The 15,000-nt window shown below is 36.1% G+C and overlaps 1 protein-coding gene and 1 long non-coding RNA gene across 2 annotated transcripts in view; both read left to right on the plus strand.

Annotated features, from left to right (window-relative positions):
* Nucleotides 1-5,398, plus strand: part of LOC137629561 (cell adhesion molecule Dscam2-like) — a 119,271-nt gene extending 113,873 nt beyond the window's left edge. Inside the window, 3 exon segments of the mRNA XM_068360998.1 lie at nt 911-1,053; nt 2,356-2,674; nt 3,772-5,398. Coding sequence (XP_068217099.1) covers nt 911-1,053; nt 2,356-2,674; nt 3,772-4,268 — 959 coding nt within the window. The 3' untranslated portion in view covers nt 4,269-5,398.
* Nucleotides 5,399-9,237: 3,839 nt separating this feature from the next.
* LOC137629063 (uncharacterized) overlaps nt 9,238-15,000 on the plus strand; it is a 182,602-nt gene continuing 176,839 nt past the window's right edge. The window contains exon 1 of the long non-coding RNA XR_011041436.1: nt 9,238-9,730. This is a non-coding gene — a long non-coding RNA (uncharacterized lncRNA). The remainder of the gene's footprint in view (nt 9,731-15,000) is intronic.

A 15,000-nucleotide genomic window follows, 5' to 3' on the forward strand; every position in this document is an offset into this window, starting at 1 on the left:
TATTTCCCTTTCATAATAAGATATCCCGCCTCATACAATAACAGCGTATTTCAATTGTCAAATCTCTTTATTCTCAGGTCTTATTCAATGAGTTACCGCCATAGTTCAGACCGCATTCAACTTCCCCCTCTTAACTTTGGTACAGAGAAAGTTTTTCTTCTGCATAAACACGAGTCTTCTTTCAATCTTCTCTTAGCAGAAGCCTCACACTCGTATAAAATGTCATGAATTAATTTCAGAAGAAGTTGGATGCAAACTTCTCGAGCAGGAACTTTTTTTCTATTTTTCAAGAAGTATATGATACTTGATAAATTTTCACTATCTGCTGCTCTCGTTGAGTGACATGGCTAAAGAATAGTTTGGTTATATTATCTAGGAGGTAACGGTTGGTGCGTTTGATTCATATACGATAAATGTTAGTGTATTTTGTAAATTATACTATACTGAATAGTCTATCAAAAGAGTTTACCCCTCAGAGTTGAATAGTTTTTAATGTTTTTATCCCTTTCTGAGTGCGGATACTTCAACGTAATAAAAGGTTTAGCGCATTGCCATGATTAGCCAAGCTGCACTAGTCAGGGCCATCCATACTAGGTTGGTTTGCTGTGAGCAATCAGATAGAAATCTCCCACCATCACCGATCAGCAGTAGCCAGCGTGGTGATGAAAACAGACCAAACCCCAGACATGAATTGATGTCTGAGGCCTTTGTCCGGCTGTGGACTAAAAACAGCTGCATTTGTTGTTGTTGTTTATCGCTATGAATGTAAATAATTAATATATCCCAATGGTTCCAAATCCATAGATACACACTACCATCCATCACTAAAGATTTAAAGATAAACAAATAATGATATCAATAATTCTTTCAAGTGATTTTCATCGTCATCCTTTTTGGCTGCTTCCTACAGAATACTCGGAGGACATCTACCCGTATGCCACGTTCCAGTTAGGCGAAGGGCGTGGAGGACAGGATGACACTGCCACTGCCAAGTTCCAGACATTTGTTTTCCAAGATTCGAGATATGGAGTAACTGAGGCTCATCCTCCCTCTGTAAGTTTAAAGTTGATCTTTTACGAGTTTTTTTTTTTTTCTTTTTTTGGTGATGATTTTATACGAACACGCACAAACATTTGTGTATATACACACATACACATACATATGTAGGTATATATATATATATATATATATATATATATATATATATATATATATATATATATATATATATATATATATAAATATAAATATAAATATATATATATACATATATATATATAAATATATATATATATATATATTTATATATATATATATATATATATATATATATATATATATATATATATATATATGAATAACTGTTATAAATAGTTTTATTAACAGTAACACAATACGACAGTTGTACAATATTTTACACCCTTGCACATTGAATAGATATTTTTTCTTTCATCCTTAGTCACAAAATTAAAATCAAAATTTCTCTTGCAACATCATTATATTTCAAATTTTATCTTCCTATATGACTGGTATCTTAGATGAACTCATGCATAACATAGAGAATATTGATAAAATAAACCTGGTTGAAAAGTTCAATTAGTTCCTAAGATTACTCGAGTTAAATATTCACCATAATGTTGGCTTATTCACGAGTTAGACCCCTGATATTTTGTATGGAGATTAAATATTATGTTTACATACCTTCGAATATAGATTAAAAGGTACTCTAATGTTTATACATGTACATATTTGATAAATCATTTCATTAAAGCTAAACATGTAATCGGTTGTCGATTAAGTAACCCTTGTAAGATGAATATTTAAGCATAACAGTAAACGCTTGTGAAATGATTGTATAAAGAAATAGATCATGGGGTCACGTTTACAGAAATTTTAAGACACATACGGGGGAAGTTAGATTGCTTTTATACCTCAACTTGCTACCCTAAATATGTGATAATTGCACTTTCAACACAATGTCTAGTGCATGTGTGTGTGTGTGTATGACATGAATATATCTGGTTTCAATCACATGTTTCTGTTTTTTTGCATCAAACTTAGTGTCGCTGTTTTCCCTTCGTTTGTTTTTAGTTTTGACTGAAAGATAAAAGATCCCGTAGGCTTCAGGAGTTTATTTAATTCTTTATTGTTTATGATCAAGTCACGATTAGCGTAAGTTCATCGTAAGTTTGAAGATGGGTGTTGTAGTCTGACTAAGTAACCCATCATAGATTTAGTGATGATACAATGTGGTCAAACTTTAAGCATCTGTGACTTTCCCTCTCACCCTCCACCGAACAAACAAAAACAAACACAAAAACAAACACACACCATATCCCATGTGCTCACCTTCAGCCCACTCGCCCCACGCCAATAAAGGCCCACGGGCGCAGTCGAAGCCATGGGCGTGGTGTTGGTGGCCCGAGAAGTGAAAGTGAGGAGTATGATTCTCTCCAGTCGGATACGGATACTGAACACGCCACATCTTCCCGAACGGAGTCTTCCATCCACCTGGATTCGGCCACTCTCGAGAACCACGCTTCCCTCCATCTTCCCCTTGACCCCCATCTAGCCACGCTGGAAGGGGGTCGCGTTGATCCCCACTTAGCCACCCTGGAAGGCCGGGCTGATCCCTTGGCGTCCCGTAGGTCCAGCAATAGAAATGTCCACCATAGTGAGTGTTTAGTGACGTTGCTGTTGATGTAGTTCTTTTTTTTTTCTTCTTTTTGAAAAGTAGATTTTATCTTTCCTTCATCGTAGCTTAAAAGTGTTGTCACGTCATTATTTCAAGCGTTTAGTGCTCAGGAAATTGCTGCTGTGTTTGTTTAACGTTGAAGCTTTCTCATTTGGTTTTACCCTCATCTTCATATGTTTACTGGAATGCTCTGTAACCCTCCGTAATTAAGTTTTCCTTTCGACTTTTTCCCGTCCCCCCTCGATGTTTGTTTTTTTCTTTTTTCGATGTTTTATTCTCTTGTATTTACATCAACCCATGTTATTTGGTATTTACTGTTTCTTCATTCTGCCAGTGGAAACTCTTCTTTCATCTTAGTTTTGGTGTCTATGAGCAAAGTTGCTCTGACCATTTTTGTTAGATTTGGCAATGTAGTGTTACACAAAAAAATTATACAAAATTACTCTTTTTTTTAGATTTGAAAGTATATATCAGATTGCTAAAATACACGTTTCCTAGTAGCATTTAACAGATATATGCTTTCTTTTCAATTAGTAAAAAATGTCTGAGAGAGAATATGATTATGATATAGATGTCTCTTAGACAAACATATGTCTTTGGGATATATCCGTTATATTTCTGTCCAAATCTTTTCGGTTCCGAATATTTATCAAACTCAAAATTTAAGGTATTTATTTCCTTAACAGTTTGTGTAAGTATTTGAAATTCAATGTCAGTTGCAAGCTCTTCAGCATGGTGATTAGATAGTGTCATTCTTCCTATTACCAGTTAGATTTTATCTTATGTACCCCTTATTCAAGCACTTCTGGATCCTGTATAGTAGGTGGCAGTCCACATTTCCAAGTCTCAAATGTAGATATTATAGTTTTGATATTAGTGTGTAGTTTTGACTTGAGCGAAGAATATATCGTTGTTCACATATGACCCTAGATTTTTCCGGATGGTATACATGGTAAATCATTCAACTTAGGCTTTGCAATCTGTTAGACCATCCTTGTTTTAGTTGTGTAACAGCTGTTACAAAATTATAGTAAATGGATGACTATTCTTATTGTGTATCCGTTCTATTTCTGCAGATCTCATTTATCATGCCCCTGAGTCAAGCACTTCAACAGAGCCCTCCCCCATCTGTGAACGGAAGTCCTTCCCGCGAAAGGCTGACATCAGTAAGATGGGCCGAGTAGGAGCCTTCAGCAACCGCGGCCTGAGTAAGATGGCAGCCAACATCCGAGGCGGAGGTGGTGGTGGTGGTGGTGGAGGAGTAGCTAGTAGTGCAGCCAGTGGTGGAGGTAATCAAGAAACAAGTCTTTCAATCCTGAAAAAGGGCACTGCCACTCCCGGACCGGAAGCTAAGAGCTCAGACGAGAGTAAGTATGGCTTCACGCGCAGAATCACCCCTCCAGTTGGCTTCTCCAGCAGTCACAACGAACTGTCGGAGGCCGAGTGTGACCTTGAGATCCGGAAACGGAACAAGGAAGGAGATGCTTCCGGTGGTGCTTACCTAGGTCATGCAAGGTCACAGTTTAGGACATATACGTCGGGTAAAGACAAAGATTATAGTATTAAGGTTTAGGCCATTCTTTTGTCACATAGACTTTTCCTCAAGATATGATTCTTTGCATTGGCTGAAAAATAGCAAAGAAAAATGACATTAGTATGAAGATAACTGAGTTTTAAATTAATTGAGATTCCTGTTTTTTTTTTTTTATTTACTACAATATTATTAAAACATCAGTCAGTGATTGAGTCTTTCAAATAGGATAAATGCGAGTTGTATATTTTTCATTTGCTGTGAGAAGTTGTTCATGGTGGAAGTGATACATTGTGAATAAGTCCCCGCACAAAAACAGCAAGGTTTTGTAGATGCGCGGGACAAGACATTATGTAGCATCTGTATCATGTTTACCTCTGAATGGAATTTGGTTCAAGTTTCAGTGAAAAAAAAAATCATTAAAAAAAAGATATATCAGAAATTAATTTTTATATTGAGGTATATTTATGATTATGAAAATACATCATAAAAAATATGAAAGTACTTCTTATATAATAGTATGTCTGAATATATTTCATAAGAACATGAAAACATTCATATTCATGAATGGTCGTAACTAATGTTATTGTGTAGTGAGGAAATGTAACCGCAAATTGTTGTTTAATTGACGTTAAAAGAGTGGCTCTATAAAGAGAATGGGATGAGGTTTAATGAACATAAGCTCAGTGGATCCGAACTGTTGTTGTGGAAATAATTGGTTTTAATAACAAAAAAGTACTGTTGTCTTGTAAGAGTGATATATGTATATGACATTGAGGAGCTGCGATCGCAAAACATTACATATAAGCGAAAGAGGATTTATATGATGTTGATAGAAAGTTATAATTGCATGATATAAATGTTTTTAAGATAAATTACCTTTGTAACTTCAACCGATGTTCTATTAGAAACCAGTTGATCTATTACCGCCCGGGGACGCTCTCTATCATTCTATCTCATGTCTTTTTTTGTCATAATTTTCGTACCTTTTGTCTCATATTTCCGTATTTCGCTGTCACTGGGAAAAAATAACGTTTCTAAGTGTTATCTTAGTGTTTCTGTGATACTGTACAAACTGTTGCTGTGACGGAAATAAATACGATTACATGATCTGGCTATTTACCCGTATGTTTAAGGTTCAAATTTTTGATAGTACAATTAAAAAAGCTTTATGTATAAACCCTCTCGTTTTTCACTGATCCTCATGTCGTTCCTCAGGTTGAGATGATTTCTTTGAACTGTTTTAGAGCTACTGGAATGATGTTGCAAGATCTGATGCTTAACGAAGAAGATGCGAAAGAAAATTATAAAATGTATGAAGATCTCGTGTTCAATAAATGCGTAGTGCCACGCAATTACTATACTGGTTGAGTTTATCATTAATTCTAGTGGCAATACTACTACTACTACTACTACTACTACTACTACTACTACTACTACTACTAATAATAATAATAATAATAATAATAATAATAATAACAATGGAATCATTAACTTTTGGTCTGCAACCCCCACAAAGAAAGGTAAAGAAAGGAATCATCTGATGGAGATCCGAAAATTTCCTATTGTAAGGCTTCGAGATTTTTAGAGTTCAAGGAAACTTCATTGTTAAAATATTTCTTGCGCCATAACAAGAGTTTTGTCCAACTCGGTACTCCTGTAAAAGAGTTTATATCTTATGAGGACAATTGTAAATACTACATGCAGCTATATGAGGATAACTCTAAAAATAAAAAAAAAAATAAAAGTATATAGAAATGTACGCAAGGTAATTTCTGTTTAGCTCTTGACGAGTATAAGTATCCAGCATCTCATAATTCTCAATATTTTGGTGTAAATTTGAATAGACAACCTGCCTGAAAAGCACCAAATATAACCCTCAAAAGCTTAATCAACAGGTTCTTGGCAGAAGTATCGCCCTGGAAAAAAATGCAAGACTATATTTATTCAATTTTATGTGACAAAGGAATATAAGGAAACATCGAACTCGCATAGAAATGGGGAAAGATGTAGACAAAGAAGAAGATGGGATTTCAACTTCGGGAAGAGCATCACTAACAGGAGTTATAGAATTAAGATTCTGATATTTAGCTTTACTACCTACTCTAATGTAAGGGGGTGGAGAAGGGGTGTTACCTAATGCTGCTAACCTCCCCAAAGGAAAAGGGTAAGCCATTTCATAACGAAATCACAAAGTTTTGTCGCAATAATGACCTATTAACCAAACATGGCTTACTTTCTTCAAGGAATCTTGTTATTTAAATCATTTTATATTATTGAAAATTGTTCTGTTGCGAAAGACTGTAACTAGTCTTTGATAACGTGTGCCTTTGAAACTTTACTAGCCTACCCCACCCCCCCCTCTCTCTCTCTCTCTCTCTCTCTCTCTCTCTCTCTCTCTCTCTCTCCTCTCTCTCTCTCATTTTCGATCTTTTGTACCCCTCCTAACTTATAAACCTCCCATATCTTCCCGCTCACACACTCAACGAAACTTATGTATTTAATGGACTTTTCATCCGTCGCAGTTAAAAGACAATAACGAAAACCTGAAAAAATATTGTTGGAAGAGAAAAAAAAAGCGAGAAAAAGAGAGGAGAGCCAGCCGGGGAAATAAAAGAGAACCCCCGTGGGCTACCAAGCCAACAACAACAGCAAAAGTAAATTCGGAAAACAATAGCCCAGTAAGCACTCCACCCGGCGCATCTCGCACTTCCCTTGTTTTTCCTCCGAATTACCAGCAGTCGAGGATTGTTTTGATGGCCGGCTCCCTCAACTGCTGACTGCCTCTGCTGCTGTGGCCGTTGGCATTACGCTCATCCATTCCCCAATGCCTCTGGGCCTCTGACAACACTCTGTGGCAACAGCTGCCAACACTGCTGTGGAGCGGGAGGGATGAAATAGAACGAGGCTGAAAAGGGAGAGAAGATAAAAACGGAGAAGAATAGGAGGCTGACAAAATGAAAATGGTTCGAGAAATGCCAAAGGGAATGAAGGGGAAAACTATTTCCAAACCGGAAGGTGCAGGTTACTGACTGGAAAGGGATTTCCATTAGGCACAAAAAACCTGTTTCGTTATGATAAGGTGTCTTTGTTTTAGGACAGTCCCAAATACAGACGTTATTCCTGTTAAGGAGTCCGAAGAAGTCAAACTATTATTTTTTCAGGTTGATAGTGTTTTAGAATTTTTGGAATATTGAACGCTAAAACTGATTAGACACAAATGACTATGTGCTGTACAAGACGGAATAACAATCCAATCGCTAAATCCCCTCTCCAGTGTGACGTCACAAGCACAACGACGGGCAATGCACTTGTCACCAGTAATACTGTTTTTTTTTCTCTCAAAACTTGGTCATATGAAGATATATGGCATCTCTCTGATCAAATCGTGTATATTAACAACCAGGGTTGTGACTTGGATAATAATAATAATAATAATAATAACCGAACTATTAAAATCTTTGAACGTTAACAACAGGAGTGGGACCAGTAAATTAAGTGCACTGCCTAGTCGATGCGCTCACAGTTCACAGTGCGGGGACCAACGTGGACACCGCTATAGGCCAATTTTTCATCCAGCTTACAGCTCTCACGTATCTGGAATTTAAATGTCTCAGTGAAGAGCCCTTGTAATCTCGGTGGTCACGGAACTAATCGACCGACTATCTCTCCTTATGTTATTCTCATGGAGAGATCGGCTCATCAACGAGCGAAAATACGTTCCCTATGCTCATGACGTCACTCTACGAGCAGTCTCTCCTGGCAGCACTGACTGACCAAGGCCGTGCTCTGATGTGTATACGTAGTAACGCTATGCAAGGGTACCGTTCCAAGAATACTTCTTAAGATATAAATATCTTTATTTTGTTGTACTTAAAGTACATATTTTCCTTATAGCAGACCATACATCAAAGTTTCATAATAATCATGCAATTTTCGGAGATGGTGGCCGAGGTTTGACCTGACTAGAGGTAGTCTTACTTGACCGCTTGTCACGTTTATTATCTTCCAGCAGCCACGCCTCCGTTTGTGCTGTATTTGGATGCCATAGTAATAGCAAAAAGACCATCAATATTGGTATTTGATATTTTAGTTTTCCAAAAGATGAAAACACGAAGAAATTGTGTATGCTTGCAAAGGCGCAGACGATGTTAACTGGAAGCATGCTCTAATTTGTTCATTCCATTTTAAAGCTGAGGACTATGCTGATGAGGTTGAAAATTTACTTTTCTAATAAAGATAATAATTGATCTTTCGTTATTGTGCAAGGAAAAGTCACTAGGACTAAATTATTTGTATTCCTTATTGGTTTTTCATTTTTGTATTATTATTATTATTATTATTATTATTATTATTATTATTATTAAGCAAGCTATGATCTTAATAGTAAATGCAAAATGTTAAAAGCCAAAGTGAGCCTCCAACAGTGAAAGAAACCCAGGGATATTCTTCATTTCACATGACATTTCCTGGGCTGTCCTTTTGAGTCCTCAATTTATGGCTTATGCACATTATCCTATTAATTTTCAGCTACCTAAAAAGATATTGTATTCCTGATTTCATGAAATCACAAGAATAATTCATATGCTGTACTTAAAGACCAAAAGACTGAATAGTTTTCATATATTCAATGGTTACTTAAAGGGACACTAAACCGAAAAAACATGAAAAAAGCTTTATATGAAAAACTAAATATTTTCAATCTTTGTCCTTTAAAAATAGTATGGGAAATCTATCTGAGCGCTTATAATAGCTTGTGGAGGTGTTTAACGAGACAGAGTTATAACCCTTTATAGAGTGGGCTTGACGCTTTCGAATGTATGCACATCTGTAATAAAGATTGTATTTGTTTTTTCTACAATTGCTGGTTATGTCATAATGTCTTATATATCTGGTGGTTTCTGACATTTTTTTCTTAATAGAACTACCGATTGACCGTAGTCCGCCATAGAATAACCTTTTACAGCTAGGGAAATTAGTAGCAACTCGCTTCCCTTGAAGAGCGGTTGTTGTAGTTTCGCTCCTGAAGTGTTATGTTATTTACGCTTTCTTTGGCCATTTTATGTTTCTTTTTGGCATATAGTGTGTAGTGGTAAAATTTAACCATGAAATTCGGTAAGTTCAGACAGCCACATGGAAGTTCTGCAAGGAAGCAAGAATAGTTACGGAAAAAAAACGTGGTAAATAAGAATTTGTGATGCTGTAAGAAAAGAAAGCAATAAAGAAGAGGCAAAGACAAGAAAAATAAGGAAAGTTCGGGAAGAATGTACTATTGCTGAAGAGGGAGAGACTTACGGTCCCGGAATGGCACCAATTTCATAGTGCCATTTGTCTTTTGGTGAGGAGTGCCATTTAGGAAAGGGAAGGCACCCACTACTGGAAAAAAAACCCTCTCCAATGATTTGATACTTTGAGGACACCTCAGCAGTGAAGCAATTTTCCGGCAAAGGTGCAAAAATTATATCAAGACGAAAATTACAGTGGTGCCTAGAAGTAACCTCATGGTAAGTTGGAGCCCATTATTAGTTATTAATATTTTTCGAAATGATTGATTAGCTGTCCGCTGTATCATTATATGTTGAAAAGTTTTATGCCTGGAAATTTAAAGTTTCCAGATATAAATGTTACAAGTATTTCCAAACTTTAAACGTTGGTAGTCAAAAACTAGTTTTTTTTTTGTATTTTGATTATTTATAAAAAAAAGTTTTTCACATATTTACGTGAAACTTCTCATGGATGTTGATATTAATCGTAGATATATACAGAATATTTTTTTATTTTTGGTGGGCTGGGCGGGCGAGGGGGGGGGGGGCAAACTGAAAATTGACCGTGTTATTTGACATCAAATTGAAATCTAGATTTTCGTGACATCATTCTGGGCAGCCATCTTGTGAGCATAGCCTAATATTTAAATATATTTTGGGAAATACCAAAAAACAAAAATGTACTGATATTTTTTTATGTTTAAGTACGTCCATGACAAATTTCGTGTCTCTAGCAGTAATAATAATAAAGCCATTAGGATATTTTAGAACTTTTTTGTTTTTACTTTTTTTATACGACGTCACATCGCTGTTATTTCATTATATCACGCCGATCCAATATTTAGAATCATATTTAACATAATCCACGAAAGTTTCAAAATATCAAATACTTTTTTTACCGATTTTTTTTTCTACTTTTGGTTTGGCTCCCTCTTAAAAACAATGGCAGAAAACTTTAATTTTATAGTCTAGTGCAATTTACAATTTACTTTTCGTAATCTAGGTGTCACAAACTGTAAAATATTTTAGGGAAATAGACTGGAAGGGATGTATCGTGTAGGTTTTTGTCAAATTGCTCAACTTGTAACGACAATAGGTAAAAAAAAAAAAAAAAAAAAAAAAAAAAAAAACCGTGGGTGGGGGTTGGCACAGCCTCTTCCTTCAATGCAGATTGATTCTTGGGTTTTTCAATTCCCAGGAGTCAGTACTTCTTGCCATCAGCATAGTCTTCTGCATTAAAATGGACTGAACAAATTAGAGCTTACTTCCAGTTAACATCGTCTGCGCCTTTGCAAGCGTTCTTCCTCGTTTTTTTTTCTTTTCTTCTTTTTTGGAAACTGAAATATCGAATACCCATAATAATGGTCTTTTTGCTATCATTATGGTATCCAAATATAACACAAACGGAAGGCATGGCTGCTACAGCTACAGTATAGGGGGATAGGATAGGTGGGGGAGGGGAGGGGAGGGGAGAGGGGGTTATGATTTTAAGGATTGGAGGGAATAGTGTTAAAGTTTAGTACAGTGGGAGATGAAAAATATTCGGGCTTACCCAATTTGCTGTGACATCATGCCTTGTGGATTTCCAGGAGGTGAGTGGTCTTGCCAGCCTCAGAGGGACTTTGAGTATTCATGTTTATTCCTTATCTAGGCCTTGTTTATTTAACTGTATTTATGTCTGTCTACTTATGTTTTATTGGTTTATTCTAATACTCCAGATTTTGGTTCATCCAGAGCTATGTAAGGAGCTATCCTTTTCCACCAGGAAGGCTCATTTTGTGTCTGTTATTTCCTCTCTTGTTGTTGCTAGTTCTGGATAAATGTTTTTGAATCTTTCCGTCTTTAGGGGGCTCTTCTGTGGTATCTGACGTTTACTGGTTCGAGATTGTGTACGTTGTGGAGTGTTTCGTTGTTTTCATTTGTGTTATTTTTATTGTTATTGTTGTTATGGTTTAGGCTATGTATGTTTCTTATGTTTCAAGTTAATAGTACTACTGTAAATACCTTTAGCCAGGTCAAACCTCGGCCACTGTCTGCTTAAAATTGTCGTCACCAAAGCTCCGCCCACATGCGCGTAGCTCAGTGATGAAACGACCTTTCCGAGTATATTTGAAGGACTTGCAGGAGACGAACTTGAGCATGATTCCGTACAGTTTATTAAACTGTGGAAAACTAGAACATTTTCTTTTCATGCGCTACCATAGGAACGAATAACTTATCTACCACCAGTACCTTGGCCTGTTTTTGTCAATATAATAATCGTTTACAATTAGCTGATATATTTATGTCAACACTTACATAAATGTTAAGAAAATAATACCGGTATAAACCAAACATAAAGCATTATGAGACATATTGTTTTCAAACTGAAACAGTTGGGAGTGGGTGGGTTGTTTCTTAGCATTATTATTGATTTTTTAAGTAATAGATCTCAAAGAGTTGTTGTTGATGGGCACCATAGTGATTATAGGAATGTGATATCCGGTGTTCCACAGGGTAGTGTTCTTGGCCCATTACTTTTCATACTATATACACATGACATGTGGTTTGGCCTAGAAAACAAGCTTGTTGCATATGCAGATGATGCAACTCTCTTTGCATCCATTCCATCCCCTGAATGTAGATCTGGGGTTGGTGAATCCCTTAATAGAGATTTAGCTAGAATTAGTGCATGGTGCAAATTATGGGGTATGAAGTTGAATCCTAACAAAACTCAAAGTATGATTGTAAGTAGGTCAAGGACGGTGGCTCCTCAACATCCGGATCTCAGTATTGATAATGTTTCTTTAAATATGTATGACTCTTTCAAAATTTTAGGTGTGATTCTCGACAGTAAATTTACTTTTGAGAAACATATAAGGTCTCTGTCTTCTTCAATTGCACAAAAAATAGGCTTACTGAGAAAGTCTTTCAAGATTTTCGGTGATCAATCTATTCTGAAGAAGTGTTTTAATTCTTTCATTCTACCTTGTTTTGAGTATTGTTCTCCTGTTTGGTCTTCAGCTGCTGATTCTCATCTTAATTTGTTGGACAGAAACTTACGGTCTATTAAATTTCTTATTCCTGATCTAGATATTAATCTCTGGCACCGTCGTTCAATTAGTTCATTATGCATGTTGCATAAGATTTTTCATAACTCTGACCATCCTTTACATTCAGATCTCCCTGGACAATTCTATCCTGTTCGTAATACTAGGCAGGCAGTTAATTCTAATAGCCAGGCCTTCTCCATCACGAGAATCAATACTACGCAGTACTCTAGAAGTTTTATTCCAGCTGTTACCAAGTTGTGGAATGATCTTCCTAATCGGGTGGTTGAATCAGTAGAACTTCAAAAGTTCAAAGTTGGAGCAAATGCTTTTTTGTTGACCAGGCGGACATGAGTCTTTTTATAGTTTATTTATGACATATTTGTTTTTGATGCTGTTAATAGTTTATATATGACATGTCTGTTTTGACGTTGTTACTGTTTTTAGAATGAGTTATTGTTAATTTGTTCTCTTCATTTATTTATTTCCTTATTTCCTTTCCTCACTGGGCTATTTTTCCCTGTTGGAGCCCCTGGGCTTATAGCATCTTGCTTTTCCAACTAGGGTTGTAGCTTGGATAATAATAATAATAATAATATTGGGAATATTTCTTCACTAATCGAACTGATCAGATGATAATTGAAAGACGTCATAGGGATTTACTGTAGATGTGTGTCCTTGTTTATTGTGAAAACAGTTCCACCATCATCTTAATTCTCGGTCGTTAAGTAGATCTGCATAGCATTCAGGTAATTTAGGTCACATGGCCCGGGCAAAGTCCAAGGAAACCCTTCACTTCTGAGGTGCACTTTGGGGATGAAAACTTAATTGAAATATGAAGTAAAAGTTTAAGTTATGAAACAAGAAGATACACCAGGCACACTATCCTATCTGTTTCGTTATCTCCTTTTCTCAGTGGGTGTTTTTTCCCGTTTGGAGCCTTGGGCTTATAGCATCTTACTTTTCGAACTAGGGTTGCACCTTAGCTAGTAATGGCAATGATAATAATGATAATAAGCAGTAGGCTAAAAAGTGGGCTTACCTACACCTTTCAGACAATACCGACAGTGCGCCACTAGACGTGCATAGACAGCACTATCCCTATACGGAGAACATAGCTGATGTACAGTCAAGTTCACTATTCCGCGGAAAGTCGTGTCTGTCAATGCAATCCACTCTCTACTTTAAGAAAATAATGACGAATGACTATTGGTGGTCTATTGAATATGGCAATTTGTTATTTTCGTGATCACGTTGAAATTAATAACGGCTATTTAATGTATCTAATAGTACTGGCGGACTACCGGACGGGAGGAACGATGAAAGAGTTGCTCATGGAATATCGTCATCATTATTACAAGTCATGGACCAGCTGTAGCTGGAACGGCATATAGTACGATATTAGAACGCCAGTGCGGAATAACAAAGAGGTGAAGAATAAACTGTAAAAGAGAAATATAAAGAAATTAAACAATTTAAATATAAAATAAATTATGGAGTGAGATCTATGTCAACATCCTCAACAAAAAGCATGTCCACCAATTCAACCGTTTGATTTGGAAATCGTTTTATAATTTGGGCACAGTCGGAATAAAACTTTTCGAATACACTGTCGCATTGTAAACGAAAGCATCATAATCAACAGTTTTTTTTTTTTTTTTTTTTTTTTTTTGCCCATTGTTCATCTTACTCTCTATAAATTTGAATTAATCAACGCAACTCAATAACAACAACAACGACAACGTCTATTTAAAGAACGGCAATCATCATCATCATCATCATTATTAGTATTATTACTTGCTAAGCTACAGCTCTAGTTGGAAAAGTAGGATGCTATAAATCCTAGAAGGGCTCCAGCAGGGAAAATCGCCCAGTGAGGAAAGGAAATATGGAAACATAGAAAGGTGTGCCTGATTGTACCCTCAAGAAAAGTTATAACTGCAGTAGTTCCAACAGCAATTTCATGAATTTAATTTATAGAATCTCGGGCAATAATCCTATCACTGCCAACGCAAAGAAATTTAAAGATAAATTATACTATAAACTTTTCAGACTACATTATTAGCATATTTATACATCGCGTAATAAAATGCACAAAAAGAACAAAAATGACAATGTCGTTTTACCGTTAAGAATTCATTTTCGCTAAAAAAAAAAAAAAAAAAAAAAAAAAAATGGAAGTTATCTCTGCGGTCCGGTAACCGAATAACTGGGAACCTGTGCAAAACAAGGTCATTAAGCAACTCATTAAGCCATCCAGGAACATTGCCATGTGGACGAGTTCTCTGATTTAGACTCCGTTTCTTTTTCAAATAGAACCTGAAAAAACAGAGAAAATTGTTATACGAATGAACACTTCTGACTGAATCTCTCTCTCTCTCTCTCTCTCTCTCTCTCTCTCTCTCTCTCTCTATATATATATATATATATATATATATATATATATATATATATTCTTGATCAAATCTACCTGAAAAGGCA

This window comes from Palaemon carinicauda, chromosome 37, assembly GCF_036898095.1.
Source record: "Palaemon carinicauda isolate YSFRI2023 chromosome 37, ASM3689809v2, whole genome shotgun sequence".
NCBI lineage: Eukaryota > Metazoa > Arthropoda > Malacostraca > Decapoda > Palaemonidae > Palaemon > Palaemon carinicauda.